The 15,121-nt window shown below is 36.8% G+C and overlaps 1 protein-coding gene, 1 non-coding gene and 1 pseudogene across 2 annotated transcripts; all 3 read right to left on the bottom strand.

Annotated features, from left to right (window-relative positions):
* Positions 1–289: 289 nt before the first annotated feature.
* LOC110660712 (H/ACA ribonucleoprotein complex subunit 2-like protein) lies at positions 290–4,208 on the bottom strand (annotated as a pseudogene).
* Positions 3,822–3,893, bottom strand: TRNAH-GUG (transfer RNA histidin (anticodon GUG)). Its single transcript has one exon. It is a non-coding gene; the product is annotated as a tRNA-His (tRNA).
* A 130-nt stretch (positions 4,209–4,338) lies between the features above and the next one.
* On the bottom strand, positions 4,339–5,885 carry LOC110660711 (S-adenosylmethionine decarboxylase proenzyme). Its single transcript, XM_058132338.1, has one exon. It carries the CDS (start codon positions 5,654–5,656, stop codon positions 4,577–4,579), a length of 1,080 nt encoding a protein of 359 aa, XP_057988321.1. The 5' UTR covers positions 5,657–5,885; the 3' UTR covers positions 4,339–4,576.
* Positions 5,886–15,121: the final 9,236 nt, after the last annotated feature.

The following is a 15,121-nucleotide window of genomic DNA, read 5'->3' as shown; positions in this document are numbered from 1 at the left end:
ACTAGGAACAATAATAAAATGCCTAATTTAAATCCTTCTCACACTTTCTGCTTCCTGTCTTTCAAGAAAAGTTGGATGCAATTGATATTAGACAACTTTAAAAATACACACACACACACAACTTTGAGGGGTTTGTGATGCCCCAAGCAAGCCCACAGCCAGTGGAAGAACTTCAGAAGGAACATTCCGCAGAAAATGCTATTACTTTCTGTGCAAAGTTCTTTGAACCTACATCCCGTAGGCTTCATGTGGCATTCCCACCCATTTCACATGGCATAAAAATGTAAAGTTATGTTTCAGAAATGGCAAGGAGATAATTTCATAACCATGCTTTTCAGTCGACCACAAAGCAGACCTGGGCATTTGATGCAAAAAATGTTTAACCACCAGAATTGGCTGAGGAATCCCATTGATAAAACAATTTCAGACAAAAGTTTGAGGATTGAAAACATTTTTCCTCAATTCTATCCTAAAGCACAACCCAAATGGGGATTGAGTACATTTTAGCCATCAATCAATAATCCCCAGCTGCTGCCCGTTGGGTGTTGGGTTGATGTTGACAGCTACCCCTACAAAATGGAAATGGGACACAAGACCTTGGATTATATCTGAATTCTTGAAAAATCAATCAGGCTCCATTTTTAAAAGACTATTAGATTAGGTTTACATCACGAAATAAATGGCACTTTACCCTTCAGTATCTATTTGAAATCGAAATAAAAGCACTGTCAGGCATGTCTATAATATGCAGAATCCACATATACACATTTGAATGTGCAGATACACAAGCAAGCAGGTACACGCACATTTACACGTATATATGTTCAAAAGCCTGTCAGCATTCACCTTGGCAGTCTGCTTCTGGTTAAATTTCACAGAAAATTGAAGTCCCCAATATTGCATAACAAAAGGTAGGTAGGCAGCTGAATTGCTTTCTTCTTTCTGCGTATAAATGACACAATTAGTTGTTCCTTGCTCCCAACCCCACTCCAAAGGCAAGTAAATACAATCACAATGCTAACCATGGAACAAATTAATTCGCAGCATTATTTAATGAAGAAAAAAATACCACAGCTACATTTGTCTTTCAGAAAAGCGAGGATGTGATTTCAGATACATCAGATAAAACTTGTGCATATACATTTGTCTTTCAGAAAAGCGAGGATGTGATTTCAGATACATCAGATAAAACTTGTGCATATACATTTGTCTTTCAGAAAAGCGAGGATGTGATTTCAGATACATCAGATAAAACTTGTGCATAACCTGCCTTCAATTTTTCCTGTTCATCCTGGTTCATTTGCCCTTGGTAAGCTTGGTCAAAACTAGAACACTGCATGTAGGCCTCATGGTAGTTCCAGCAGTGTCAAGATCCTGGGAGAAACCAGTAGGAAAAATCCAAAATACGTCCCCCACCCATACATAGAATTCTTTAACTTCAAGTACAGAAAAGCAGGTAATTAATCAATGACAAACAAGAATACAAATGAGTGCTCGAGGTACTAATCTTGGAATAGTTGGAATCAAGAAACTAGCAAAAGCCCCCATCAATTTTTCTGGTAGGCCGAATACAAACATGATAAATGTGGTAAATGATTCCCATATTGATGAGCGTAATGTGATTGAGATTGGCAACTAAGCATGATATACTTGTATATACACCCGAAGCCATAGACTAACAAAATAGCAGAAAAAACTTCTCTATCAATAGAATGGATTGGTTGTTTTCTTTTTCCCTTAACTAGAAAGTTGAACAAGCATATTCATATTGTTTGAGGCTTATAACATTACTGAAAGTGAAAAGGAATATAAGAACTTGCTGAATGGTTGGGTTGCTTAGCATGACATTTTGGATATGAAAAAACAATCAATTGGACAACTTATAAAAGGCCATAGCTCAAATGGTATGACAAGTTTGTATCAGTAGAAGGTAACACAATGCAATCTCTTGATATAGAAGGAACAAATGATTCTACAAGTAAGAATTTGTGTGTCAGTGTACACAGCTAAATTTAATCAAATCTGAATTTACATATCTCAAACCAACAAATGAAGTAAACTACACACATGCATACAAAAATATAAACTCAACTCAATGTCCCAAGAAATAGAGCCTGCAAAACAGAAAAGTGGGAAGAAAATCACATTCAGAGGATGGATTAAACAGAGGCAGACAATTTTACAAGAAGAAAAGCATAACCAAAACTAAAGTCCAAATGACCACAAGTCAGGAAATATACAGGGTGGTGAATCCTAAGTTAAACTTTGAACTTACTTCTTTTGATGGAACATTCATATATGGAATGTCAGCCTCTTCACATAAGATAGGAAAATGAGTAATGACATCTATTGGCAAAATGTTTCCTGCTATTATGCATAACCTATCAAGAAGTCCAATACTTCAGAGCCTAGCATCTTTAAAGCTACACTACACATATCTCACATTTCCTAGCCAAATAAAAGCTATAAAAGTAACAAGACAGGAAAATTAACAAAGATTAGCCGCGATTGCAGGTAAAGCAAAAGGCAGACTTTTTGTTTTACCCTTTATTCCCAGCATAAGCTGCTGCTGACCAATTACCTGAACCAACAAGATAATGTAAAAATCACTTTAAATCGTACTTTTTACAGCGTAATGCATTTTCAATTTCTTTTTCAAAGATATGGATGCCTGCTAATAGGAGATACATTCTGATATTTCAGATCAAGTATCTTTCCTGGGTAATCACATCAAAAGTCTCATTAATCAGAATTACATGAGAGTTAGAAAGAAGTGTAGTTCTTGTAATGAAAATTATCTCTTGTTTACAGTACACTGAAATCTGGAAGTTTTGAGTGACCGGCAATACTGTTCCAATCACTGGCCTACGTTTCTAAAGTAAAATGAGTTGAGTAGAAAGCATCAGCTAACTAGAAATCGTACATTCGTGCTAAGATTATGTATACCAGGGATAAACATGGAAGTGGAGCTCTACTGCTCAAGTGGTAGTGTTCCAATGGACCATACGCTTAGATTAACTCATCAATTAACTATATATTTTTTGGTTAAGCGATCAATCAGGCTCCAAGAGGCATAAAATTATTATTATTTTTTTTTAAAAAAAAAAAAAAGCAATATAAAAACCATGACAAATACTAGGAGGATGTTTAGCGGATTTGCTTACAAAAATGTCGGGATTAAGCACCATATAGATGTCTTCCCAATATCATTTTTAGCATTAAAAAAATTATGGGAAATTAAAGACAAACCCTTTATGGCCGCGGTGAATGCTCTTGACCACCACCTTCACTCCTCTCTTCAATCATTTTGATTCAGACGCTACACAAACAATGAATTAAAAGCCACACATCAAAGAAGCAACCCAGATGAAATTGAACTTCTCCACTCAATACAATTATTAATTAGAGGAATTTCTTGAAATGCAGAAAATTTATAGAACCCAACTTTGTAAAAGACTAGCATACACTATGTAGTATCTACCTTTACGAACAAGCTTGAGACTTAGCTTGCTAAGCTTCTTGCCAGGTAAAGGCTTGGCAATGGAGGACGGAACCATTATTTTCTTCTTCTCTTTGATGTTCGACTTCTCTGCCTCGCTTTCACTTCCCATCTCTCTCCCTTCTCTGCGCCTCCTCCCAAAATCTGTAGTGGATAGCTCTAAGACTTCAGACGGCGAGAGGGTTTTAGCATGTTCCACCAGGGTTTTGACCTGTAATTCCTTTTTCGTCTAAGAGATCTTGAGTGTCCATGTGGACCAAAAAAATGGATGGCTGAGAAAAATTCGACTCTCATAATTTAATTAAATAAGGGAAAAAATATTTGTGGCTGCTGGGATTCGAGCCCAGGTCTCTACGGCCACAACGTAGAATTCTTACCACTAAACTACAGCCACAAGTTGATTTGTCGAGTATAACTTTGGTTAAACAAAGTTTGGACAACACAGACATAAACCATCAGCAAGCACTCGTTCACAACACCAGTAGTGAATCTCAATTTCTCAATTGTTTAAAATTAAAAAGAGAATAAATATAGAATACCCGTTTGTCTTAATGATTTTAGAAAGTTCTTTCTACAGAGCTACAGAGGATTTATAAAGTTCCATCTCCTTGAAAGCAGATTGCATTTACCTTTCCCAGAGCATTACCACAACTTCAAACGGACACGCCATGGGGCTTACAAAAGTTTACTCCTTGGAGACAGATACGGTCACCGGCAATCCATATAAGCAGAATATAAGAAATGGAAATGCTTCGAGAATAATACTTAGCATGCCAAGAAACAAAAAAAAAAAAAAAAAAAAAAAAAGAGTTGCCACAAGTTAAAGATGTAAAACCAACTAATCAAAAACCAAAAGCACATATTTAGAATAAATCCACTAAACAAGTCTGGATACATGGCCAAACATTTAGAATACTGCAGCTCTCACATCTCAGAAGTCGAGAGCCACATCTGGTAATGCAAATAAAATCAAAGACAATAGAAAAGACTACTAAGATTGCTGTCATCAGGCATAGCCTGAAAGCAATTATTTTATTTAAACACAGATACAAACCATAAAGAAAATATAAATTGGAACTAATCCTCTTCTTCCTCTTTCCAGCAGCATTTCAGAGTTGACCTAGGAGAACCAGAGTCCTCACTTCGAACAAATTTCTGGTAAACAATGGAACCACCCATTCCAAGCTCTTCAAGGCTCCTCTCTCCACGACTGTATCCCTTAACATCTAGTGAACAAGTCTCCGCTAGTTGTTCACCTGCGACACTGGCATGTACAGCAATAGAGAACTGACTCGGCTGGAAACAAACCAACACCCTGTCAATCATCTGGTTCAGACTCACATCTTTTGGATCATATCCTACTGTTTCAAAGCTCGCATAGCTGAAACCATCTTCTGGAGTAACATGGATTGTAGAAATAGCCGCTCCTTCAATAGCATTCATTGAATAACCACATGGATCAAAATCAAAATCACATATCTTCGAGTCTGGAAGAATCTTTCTTATTCCAGAATCAATAGTCATAGTAGATGCAGAAGCCGACTGGGTTTTGTAAAAAACAGAAGCCTTTTCTCGGTCCAAACCAGTCATGCACATCTCTATAGTGTAAACATGGTCACAAGAGATTGTAGAATCAGCAGCAGATGCAGAGTACATATGCCATTTCTGTGGGCTGTCAATCCCACCCATTATATAAGCCTTGCTGCCAGTACCTAGCTTCCCAAAATAACTATCCAAGACAGAAACTTCTTCAGAGAAACTGCGATGAGGATATGACTGAGCTCCAGGGAAATTGAAGCTCCCACGAGTATACCTCACAGATTTTACCTTAAGAGAAAGGGTATCAGCCAGCTTCAAGATCGGTGGGATTGCAAGGAGCAGTTTGGTAGTCCCACAGGTTTTGATGATGATCTTGTAAGGATATACAAAGAGGCTAGACTCAGAAAGTACGTAAGAGTCGACATGATCATTGAACAGTGAATCAACAATAGTGCACTCGGCTGGTCCAAGAATCTCATCCAACTGAGACTTGGACAGAGATCGAAAGCCTTTTCCTTCAGGATCAACAAAAATGCCAAGCTCAAAAAACGATATTTCCAGCCTCTTCTCATAACCTTCAAATCCAATTGCAGAGACAGCCATGGCCATATTGACCATCAGAAATGATTACAGTGACAGAGTGTTTTCAAGATGCAAAATAGACCACAGTCCAATGCAGTGACAGTTGCAAGGAAAATGCGTTACAAAGATAACAGTTGAAGATGTCACAGTTGTAAGGAAATCACAGTCGCAGAGGGAGAGAGGAAGAGATCGGTTGCAGAAGCAGCTAAAAACTAACTAAAGCAATTAAATTTATTAAACTACTTTATGCGGTCAGGCAGCCTAGTTGAGGATATCAGGATGGTTTGCGAGCGCACTGCACAAAGAAAAAAAAATGCACAAGCAGTAAGAATTACTTGATCTTCTGACGAAATTCCATAATGAAAACCATCAACAGTACAGTTTAAAAGAACAGTAATACATACGTTGGAGTACGCAGCAGATCGGAACTTCTTGATGCCACCGTTTGGTCGAATGTCTTCAATGCTGTAACCAAGGGGAGCTTCGTAGAATAATGATTTACTACTACTACTAGACTTTTTCTTCCCACCTTTTGACTCCATTAGATCATCCAGTCCTGTAAACAAAAAAATCAGTGAAAAGGAAACATCATCAGAATTGAAAAAAATTAAATGTGGAAGAAATAAAAATTGAAAACTTCCATGAAAATAACATAAACTATCTCCTGGACATAACTACATAGCAAATATTCAAGCAAACATAAAATAATAATAATCTTTACAAGATAGATTTAGAAGCACCACGATTCACAGAGCCATACTCAACCAGATGCAAAAACAAAATAAGTATAATATCTCGTAAAAGAATATGACATTGGATCACAGAGAAAACGCTTTTTACGCATATGAATCGGAATCCAAGTCCAGAATAACTAAGCAAAAACAAATCCAATAATAAAAACGATATTGTAGCTCTTATAATTCCTAATCAAAATTAAAAATTTTATACACGATTCCAAAATAAAAGCCAATATTAACGATAATCGCGCAAAAAAACCAAGAAATATCAAAAAGACGTTGAAATATAATTAGTTCTTGGAGATCACACACACACATCTATATATATAACAAAATCAGAAAAACAAAAATAAATTAACAACAACAAAAGAAAAGCACTCACCAGATACCAAGATAAACGTGAGATTTTGATTAAGGGAATGATGAGAGAGAGAAACGAAACCCTAGAAATCAATCGATAAATGATGAGGTCGCGTGCTGCTCTGATCCTTTTTGGCTTTACGAAATTGCTCTTGAGAGTTGTGATGAGGGATGAGGCGGCCAGCGTACATGCAGATATAAATAGATAGGTATAGAAAATTTATGCCATTGTTTCTGATCCAAATTACAGTTTTGCCCTTCCCTCACTTCCTGGAAGTTTCCACATTTCTTGTTTGGTTGCCTAAAGTGCCCTCGCTGTCGATGGGCCTTTTTAACTAGATTCCCCTAACTCGGTGCCGTTTTAAACGAGAAATTTGTTAGTTGAGTCCTAATTGAACTCAATTATAATAATAAAAAAAATAAATCACTCACCTGCTAAATTAAAGTTTAAATCTTTACTCTTTTAATTTTTTTTAAAAAAAATTACTAATTTAACATATTTAAATTCGAATACTTATTTCCTTAATCCCCTTCTAAAAAAAAATTATAGAACAATATTGTTGTATTATTTTTGGGATAATAATAATGGGCATGTGCATAGGCTTAGAAATTACATGGTCAACAATTCCATATCCCAAAATTGACTAGTTTTGTATGCTCACCACATGTTCGACGAAAATCGTCAAAGGGAGAAATGAAAGGATAATTAGGATAATTCAGGTGTTGGTCTAAAGGGAATTTTCATGGTGGATGATTTTGAACGAAATAAAGAAAAAGATCGAAGATTGATATGATTCTATGTCGGAAAGAGCCAGAATCCAGATTCGTGTGGGCACTGCTTTATTGTTGATAAGATACTGAAATCGGATTGCCTAGTGAGTTGGCCCATGTCCTCTTCAGTGTAAATGTGAGGGCTTCATTTTTTTACAAGTCGATTCATCGATGTCCTTTTTATTGTTATTATTACGGGGGTTCATACTTGAGGTCTTTATTCTCCCACTCATTTGTGCCTTTTCCAAGTCTACCAAACCTTGCCCTAATTGTGATAAAGGTTAAAATCCCCAAATTCTATTCCAACACTTATTTATTAATTATTTTTTTTATTTTTCATTTATTAGTTATATTTTACATACATAAATATATTTTACTTTATATCATATATAATATAATATTTAAAATAAAATTCTTATTTTAGAGGAAATCTAATTAGAGTGAGATTCATAATCTCTAATAGGATGAGATACTTATCCTTAATTAATAGTATAGTGTTTATATTAGATTTTGACTTGGGGTGATATTGTATGACTTGAAAAAAAAAAAAATTAGATATCTCATATGCATCTCCAAGCATTTTAAAAAGTAAAATAGATTTTTTAATTTTTATTATTTAAAAGTAAGATATTTTAATATATTTAAAAGTTTTAAAGAAAAATCTTCTTTAACAATTGATTTGGCAGATTGAATTTTTTTTATTTTTAAATTTTCTAAAATCTTATTTTAAAAAGTATATATTTTTCCTAACACGTATTTAAGATTTTAAAACCTTAAAAAAATTTAAATATTAAAATTTTCCATATATATATATAATAAATTTAATTATTGACCTTCTATTTGATAAAATTAAAATTAAAATTAATAGTTTGTTTAAATTTGATTAATTTGTTCTATTTTTTAACATGAAATATTAATTAAATTGACTTGATTTTATTTTATAAAATTCTTAAATTTAAAAAATATATTTTTTTATATATAAAATAAATTCTGGATTTGCCAGTGCCATTTCATATAGAAGGGGTAATGCAACTCAAAATTTTATCCTTAAACATTGGCTTACTAAAATAATAATGGCTCAAACTTGTTAAAGTAATCTCGTAGCTGGAGTCCCAAAGCCCAACACACAGCACACCATCTCCAATTCGTTGGCCCAAGAGAGGAATATGGCATTTTGATGAAATTTTAATATTTTTCTCGCAATACCCCTCGAGCTAGGGTTGGTTTGCAAAGCGTAATCAAATATTAAATTTAAATTTAAAGCCTCCTCGCCCTCAACTCCAAAATCTCTCTACCTTCCTCCTTGTCTCCCTCTTTGTGTTTGTTTTTGCTCTAATTGACATCGGCTTCACCTCCAACAGCATTATTCCTAGCTTCTATGGTAGACCCATTAAGCTCTTACCTTTGTTTGAGGAAATTAAAAAAAAAAAAAAAACAAATAAAATGTGATTTCTCAATTTTTTTATAACAAATAAATAAGAAAAAATATGAGAAATTCATTAACCCAAAAGCATTTCTCTTTAATTAATTTCTTTTTAATGTGCGATACATATTATTTATACTCATTACTTGTTAATTGTTTTATATATCTTTTTATTAATTTTTCATATATGATATAATATTATTATAATATATTTATTTTCAATAACTTATTAAATTTAGTCAATCATTATCATAATAACAAATGATAATGACTATATTTTACTTAGTTAAAGTTGATTTATATTTTTTAAATTTTTTTATGCATTTAATTTTTGTATTTTTTTTTTAAATCATCCTCTTTAACTCTACTTTTTATATAGTTCAGGATTTTTTTAATATTATATATATTAAGTGTCACGGCACAACTTATGGGCCGGACTGGCATTAGGATCTGAGCCAGCTTAAAACCCTCGAGGTGCGTAGTAAGCCTAACTATTCCTCAACCCAACTCTAAGGCCCATTTGGGCCCAATTTCAAGAATTCAACCGGACAGAGTCCGGCCATAAAATGGACCATTCAACGGAGAGTTTTTGACTCACCCGATCTGTAAACACAATATATAATAAATTGGGGAGCTCAGCTCACTCTCCACATAATCAAAATGTCATAATTCAAATGGGAGCTCAGCTTCCTCATCCAATCCCATCATGCATACAGTTAATAATTTTACAGGTATAACATAACTTTTATAATACATGCCCAAAATAAAAATAGGTGCTTCTAACACATGCAGAGTCTAAAATTTAACTCAATTGTACAAAATACATTAAATATTATTAATGGACCTGCGAAAAAGAAGAGCAGGTTAGCTACAACAAATAATCCTCCTATAGCCTAGAAAAATAGATGAACAGGAGTGAGCGTTCGACTCAGAGAGTAAAATATCAATTTTAATCATAATCTCTACAACTATCTAAAGCTAATGCACCCTGTGGAGTGAAATGTAACATCGTCCTAATTTTCATATCATAACAGCAAAAAGGCAATTGGAGCACTCACACACCCAACATTGTCAAGCAATACATATATGGGAGCTGATCTCCTATACAACCCTCTTAATCCAACCTCTGCCAGCGAGTGTCTCTCAAGCCAGACTTTTGCTTAATAAACCAAATGCGGGGTCCTAGCGAGTATCTCTCAAGCCGTGTCTACCCGTCCTGTCCATGTCCATTACCATACCATACACACGCACGCCACGCACACACTCTGCTCCAAATTACTACAAACAACATCCATGGCACTTAAACAATTATGAATGCAATATAAAATGTGCCTAGTGTTTAGCTATATAGATACATATTTATAAGTGATGCATGGGCATGCTTAAACAGATAATAATATCGAAATTACAATTAAAATTAATATTTTACTCACAGACTTAAATTGAGGTCACTGTGGCGGCTGGGCAGAGGAGGAAGGCTGTCCCGGCTCACTTGATAATTTTATTATAATTATTTAATACATTTGACTCAATATAAACTAAGAAAATATCAAAGATGTCCTAAGTCGTACTGAAAATCCGGCAGAGTCTCTCCTATAACTAGGACCTACTCAACCTGCAAAAGGGCTCAAAATGCACTTCTATATTCACAAATCACACATCCATAACTCAATCACATCACATAGCCCCTCTTGGGCCCATCCAAACAGTCAACAATAACAATGTGAAAAATTACAGTTTAGTCCTTATAATTAACCATTTTTGCAAAAACTACCTAAATGAACTCTAAAAATTTTAAAACTTTGCCCTGCGGTCCTTAGCATTATTACTAAGCTAATACAAAAAGAATTATAATTTTCTAAGCTACCACGAATATTTTATAGATTTTTAATCAAATTCAAGCACTAGATAATTAAGAAAAAATAAGGTTCGGGTTTTCCTATGCCGATTCCGACCCCAGGAACGCGCTCGGGAAGTCTGATAATGGTGGGGTAGCTAAAATCTCGACCTAATTCTGATACTTTTTCGGTAGCCTGTCTACTCGGCCTGAAATTTACTGACCCGGGCAACTGTTGAATTTCTACGAATTGAAGGTACCTATACGAAGCCCACAACATGGGGGTTAGTACATAATTTTTACAGAATTTTCTAAGCTCATTTAGTACTCAGAAAAATACTACGAAGTTTCGTGAGACCTACCAAAAAACGGTATTAAAAAATTTTGAAATTGGTATTGCCTCGAAGCTCTCGACTAGTGGAGCACTCCAGTACTCTCGGTTTTCTCTTGGGGTTCACAGTTTGCAAGAAATTTTGCCCAAAAATCGAAATGGGCTAAAACTTTTCGGACAAAAATTGGGCAAACTGCTTAATGGATTTTGGTGTTCTTGGTATCTATGGAAAGCTCTCGATGTATAGATGGGTTTTGACACAAAACCCGATTCGATCGGTGGCCGGATCGATCGGGTTTTTGCCAGGAAGGCGAAACGGCGCTCACGCGCTAGGTGGGTTTTACGCAACTTTTCTGTCAGCCTGAAGACTTGCCGGCGGCAGGGGAGAGGCGGGGGAGGTGCGCCGAAGTGTGGGGAAGGGCTGGGTGGCAGCTGGCCAGCAAGGGGCGAGATAAAGGACTTCGGGGATGCGGGAAGAGGGAAAGAAAAAGAGGAAGAGGGCTGGTCCGATCCAGTCCGGTTCGATCGGTCCGATTTGGGATACAAAAATTTGAATTTTTACTCTGCCTTGGTACCGAAAACGAGACCCAAAAATTCAAAAATAATTCTAGAAAACTCAAAAAAATTCGTAAAGTTCAAATATATTTTTAGTTTTGCCACGTGATCTTTAAATTAATTTTTAAAAATCATCAAAGTTTTATATTTTTGAAAAATCGAACCCGATTTCTAAAATCCTAAAAATTTCAAATAAATTCCCAAAATGTAAATAAAATAAAATATAAATAATTACCCATAAAATAATAAATTTAAAACTTAGGGGTGTTACATTCTTCCCCCCTTACAGAAAATTCATTTTCAAATTTTATACAAGGCAGAATAAAATATCAAAATTGCACATAAAATAAATAAGGGTACTTATTACGCATGTCCCGCTCTGACTCCCAGGTGCACTCTTCCACTAACTGGCTCCTCCATAAAACCTTAACCATAGAGATCTGTTTTGATCTTAGCTGTCTAACTTGGTAGTCCACTATGGCTACAGGTTGCTCCTCAAACGTCAAGTCTTCCTTCAGCTCTACTATATCCGGCTGTAGCACATGAGAAGGATCAGGTATGTATTTCCTGAGCATGGAGATGTGAAATGCAGGATGAACATGAGAAAGGTTGGGTGATAACTCCAACCGATAGGCAACTGCTCCAACTCTATTAGTAACCTCAAAATGCCCGATATATCGAGGTGTCAACTTGCCCTTCTTCCCAAATCTCATGATCCCTTCATCGGAGAAACCTTCAAGAATACGTAATCGCCTACTGCAAACTCCACATCCCTCCGTCTAGGATCTGTATAACTCTTCTACCTACTGAAAGTTGTTTTCAATCGTTCCCTGATTAAATGAACCATGTCTGAAGTGTACTGCACTAGGTCTACATCATGCACCTTCGCTTCTCCCATTTCCATCCAACACAAAGGATGTCACGACCCAGCCTATGGGCCGGACCGGCACTAGGACCTGGGTCAACCTAAAGCCCCCGAGGCCCGTAGTAAGCCTAACTATTCACTTAACCAAACTCTAAGGCCCATTTGGGCCCAATTTCAAGAAATCAACCGGACAGAGTCCGGCCATAAAATGGACCTACCAACGGGGAGTTTTTGACTCACCCAACCTGTAAACACAGTAAATACTCAATTGGGGAGCTCAGCTCACCCTCCACATACTCATCAGCATAAAAATAAATGGGAGCTCAGCTCCCTCATCCAATCCATCAAACATGCATAGAATATTAAGTTTACAGGTCCAAAATAATAATTTAGTTTACAGACCATATCAAATAAACATTTCTAACACATGCGAAAATTCTAGAAATTTATAGAATTACACAAGCATGAATAAATAACCTGCGAGGGAGAAAGCAGGTTAACCTCAAAAATATCCTCCTGTGGCCTGGAAAAATATTGAACAGGAGTGAGCGTTCTACTCAGAGAGTAAAATATCAATTTTAACCATAATCTCTATAACTATCTAAAACTAATGCACCCTGTAGAGTGAAATGCAACATCAGCAATAAATCCACATCATAACAGCAAAAAGGTAAATTTGGAGCACTCACACACCCAGTAATGTCAAATCATAAATATATGGGAGCTGATCCCCTATACAGCTCTCTTAAATCCAACATGTGCCAGCGAAGAACTCAAGCCGGACTTTCGCTTAATAAACCAAATCGGGGTCCCAGCGAAGAACTCAAGCCGTGATTACCCCCGAAGGACCGGGTCCCAGCGAAGATCTCAAGCCGTGTCTACCCGTCCTGTCCATAGCCAACCCCACATCACACGCACGCCAACGCACGCACACTGCTCCAAATTACCACAACATACATGGCACTTTAACAGTTGTGAATGCAACATAAAACGTGCCTAAAGTTTAACTACATAGATATATACATATAAGTGATGCATGGGCATGCTTGAACATATAATAATATCGAAATTACAATTAAAATTAATATTTTACTCACAGACTTGACAACGGTCACTGTGGCGGCTGGGCGGAGGAAGAAGGCTGTCCCGGCTCACCTGACAATTACATTACAATTATTTATTACAAATGACTCAATACAATTCAAGAAAAGACCAAATACGTCCTAAGTCGTGCCGAAAATCCGGCAGAGTCTCCCCTATACCTAGGACCTACCCAACCTGCAAAAGGGCTCAAAACACACTTCTATATTCACAACCCATATATCCACAACTCAATCTCATCACACAGCCCCTCCTGGGCCCATCAAATCAATCATCCATCACAATATGTAAAATTTCAATTTAGTCCTTATAATTGATCATTTTTGCAAAAACTACCCAAACAAGCTCTAAAAATTCTAAAACTTTGCCCCACGGTCCTTAACAATATTACTAGTCTATTGCAAAAAGAATCATAATTTTCTGAGCTACCACGAATATTTTATGGATTTTTAATCCTATTTAAGCACTAGAAAATTACGAAAAAGCAAGGTTCAAGTTTACCTTTGCCGATTCTGACTTCGAGAACGTGCTCGGGATGTCTGACAATGGGGGGGTAGCCAAAACCTCGGTCCAATTCGGAGACTTTTCGTAGCAGTGCATCGGCGGAAATTCACAGACCCGGACAACTGTCGAATTTCCACGAATTGAGGATACCTACACGAAGCCCACAACACGGGGGTTAGTACATAAAATTTTCAGAATTTTCTAAGCTCATTTAATGCTCAGAAAAATACTGCGAAGTTCCGTGGGACCCACCGAAAAACGGTATCGGAAAATTTTGAAATTTATATCCCCGCAAAGTTCTCGGTGAGTGGAGTGCTCTGGTACTCTTAGTTTTCTCGTGGGGTTTACGGTTTGTGAGAAATCTAGCCCGAAAGTCAAAATGGGCTAAAACTTCCCGGGTAAAAATTGGACAACCGCTGGATGGATTTCGGTGTTCTTGGTGTCTATGGAAAGCTCTCGACGAGTAGATGAGTTTAGACACAAGACCCGGTCCGATTGGTGGCCGGATCGGCCGGATTTTGGCCGGGAAGACGAAAGGTCGCGCGCGCGCTGCGCGTCGCTTCTGGAGCCGTTTTCCGGCGTTCCAGGCGGCGGCCGGCCGTGGGGGAGGGCTGAGGCGGCGCGCCGGCGAGGTGGGGTGGCAGGGGAGGCGGCGGCGCGGCAAGGGGAGGAGGGAGGAGAGAGAAAAAGAGAGAGAAAGGGAGAGGGGTCGGACGCGCGCGGGGAGGGGGAGAAAAAGAAGAAGATCGGTCCGATTCGATGGGTCCGATCCGGTCCGGTTCGATTCATTCAAGATACAAAATTTTGAATTTTTACTCTGTCTCGGGACCGAAAACGAGGTCCAAAAATTCCGAAAAAATTTCAGAAAACTCAGAAAAATTTGTAGACTCCAAATATATTTTTAGTTTTGCCACGTGGTCTTTAAATAATTTTTTTTTAAATCATCAAAGTTTATATTTTTAAAAAATCGAATCCGATTTTTAAAATCCGAAAAAAAATCTCAAATAATTTCTTAAA

The sequence above is a fragment of the Hevea brasiliensis genome, chromosome 13 (assembly GCF_030052815.1).
Source record: "Hevea brasiliensis isolate MT/VB/25A 57/8 chromosome 13, ASM3005281v1, whole genome shotgun sequence".
In the NCBI taxonomy this organism is placed as follows: domain Eukaryota; kingdom Viridiplantae; phylum Streptophyta; class Magnoliopsida; order Malpighiales; family Euphorbiaceae; genus Hevea; species Hevea brasiliensis.
This window is presented reverse-complemented; position numbering and strand designations above follow the sequence as displayed.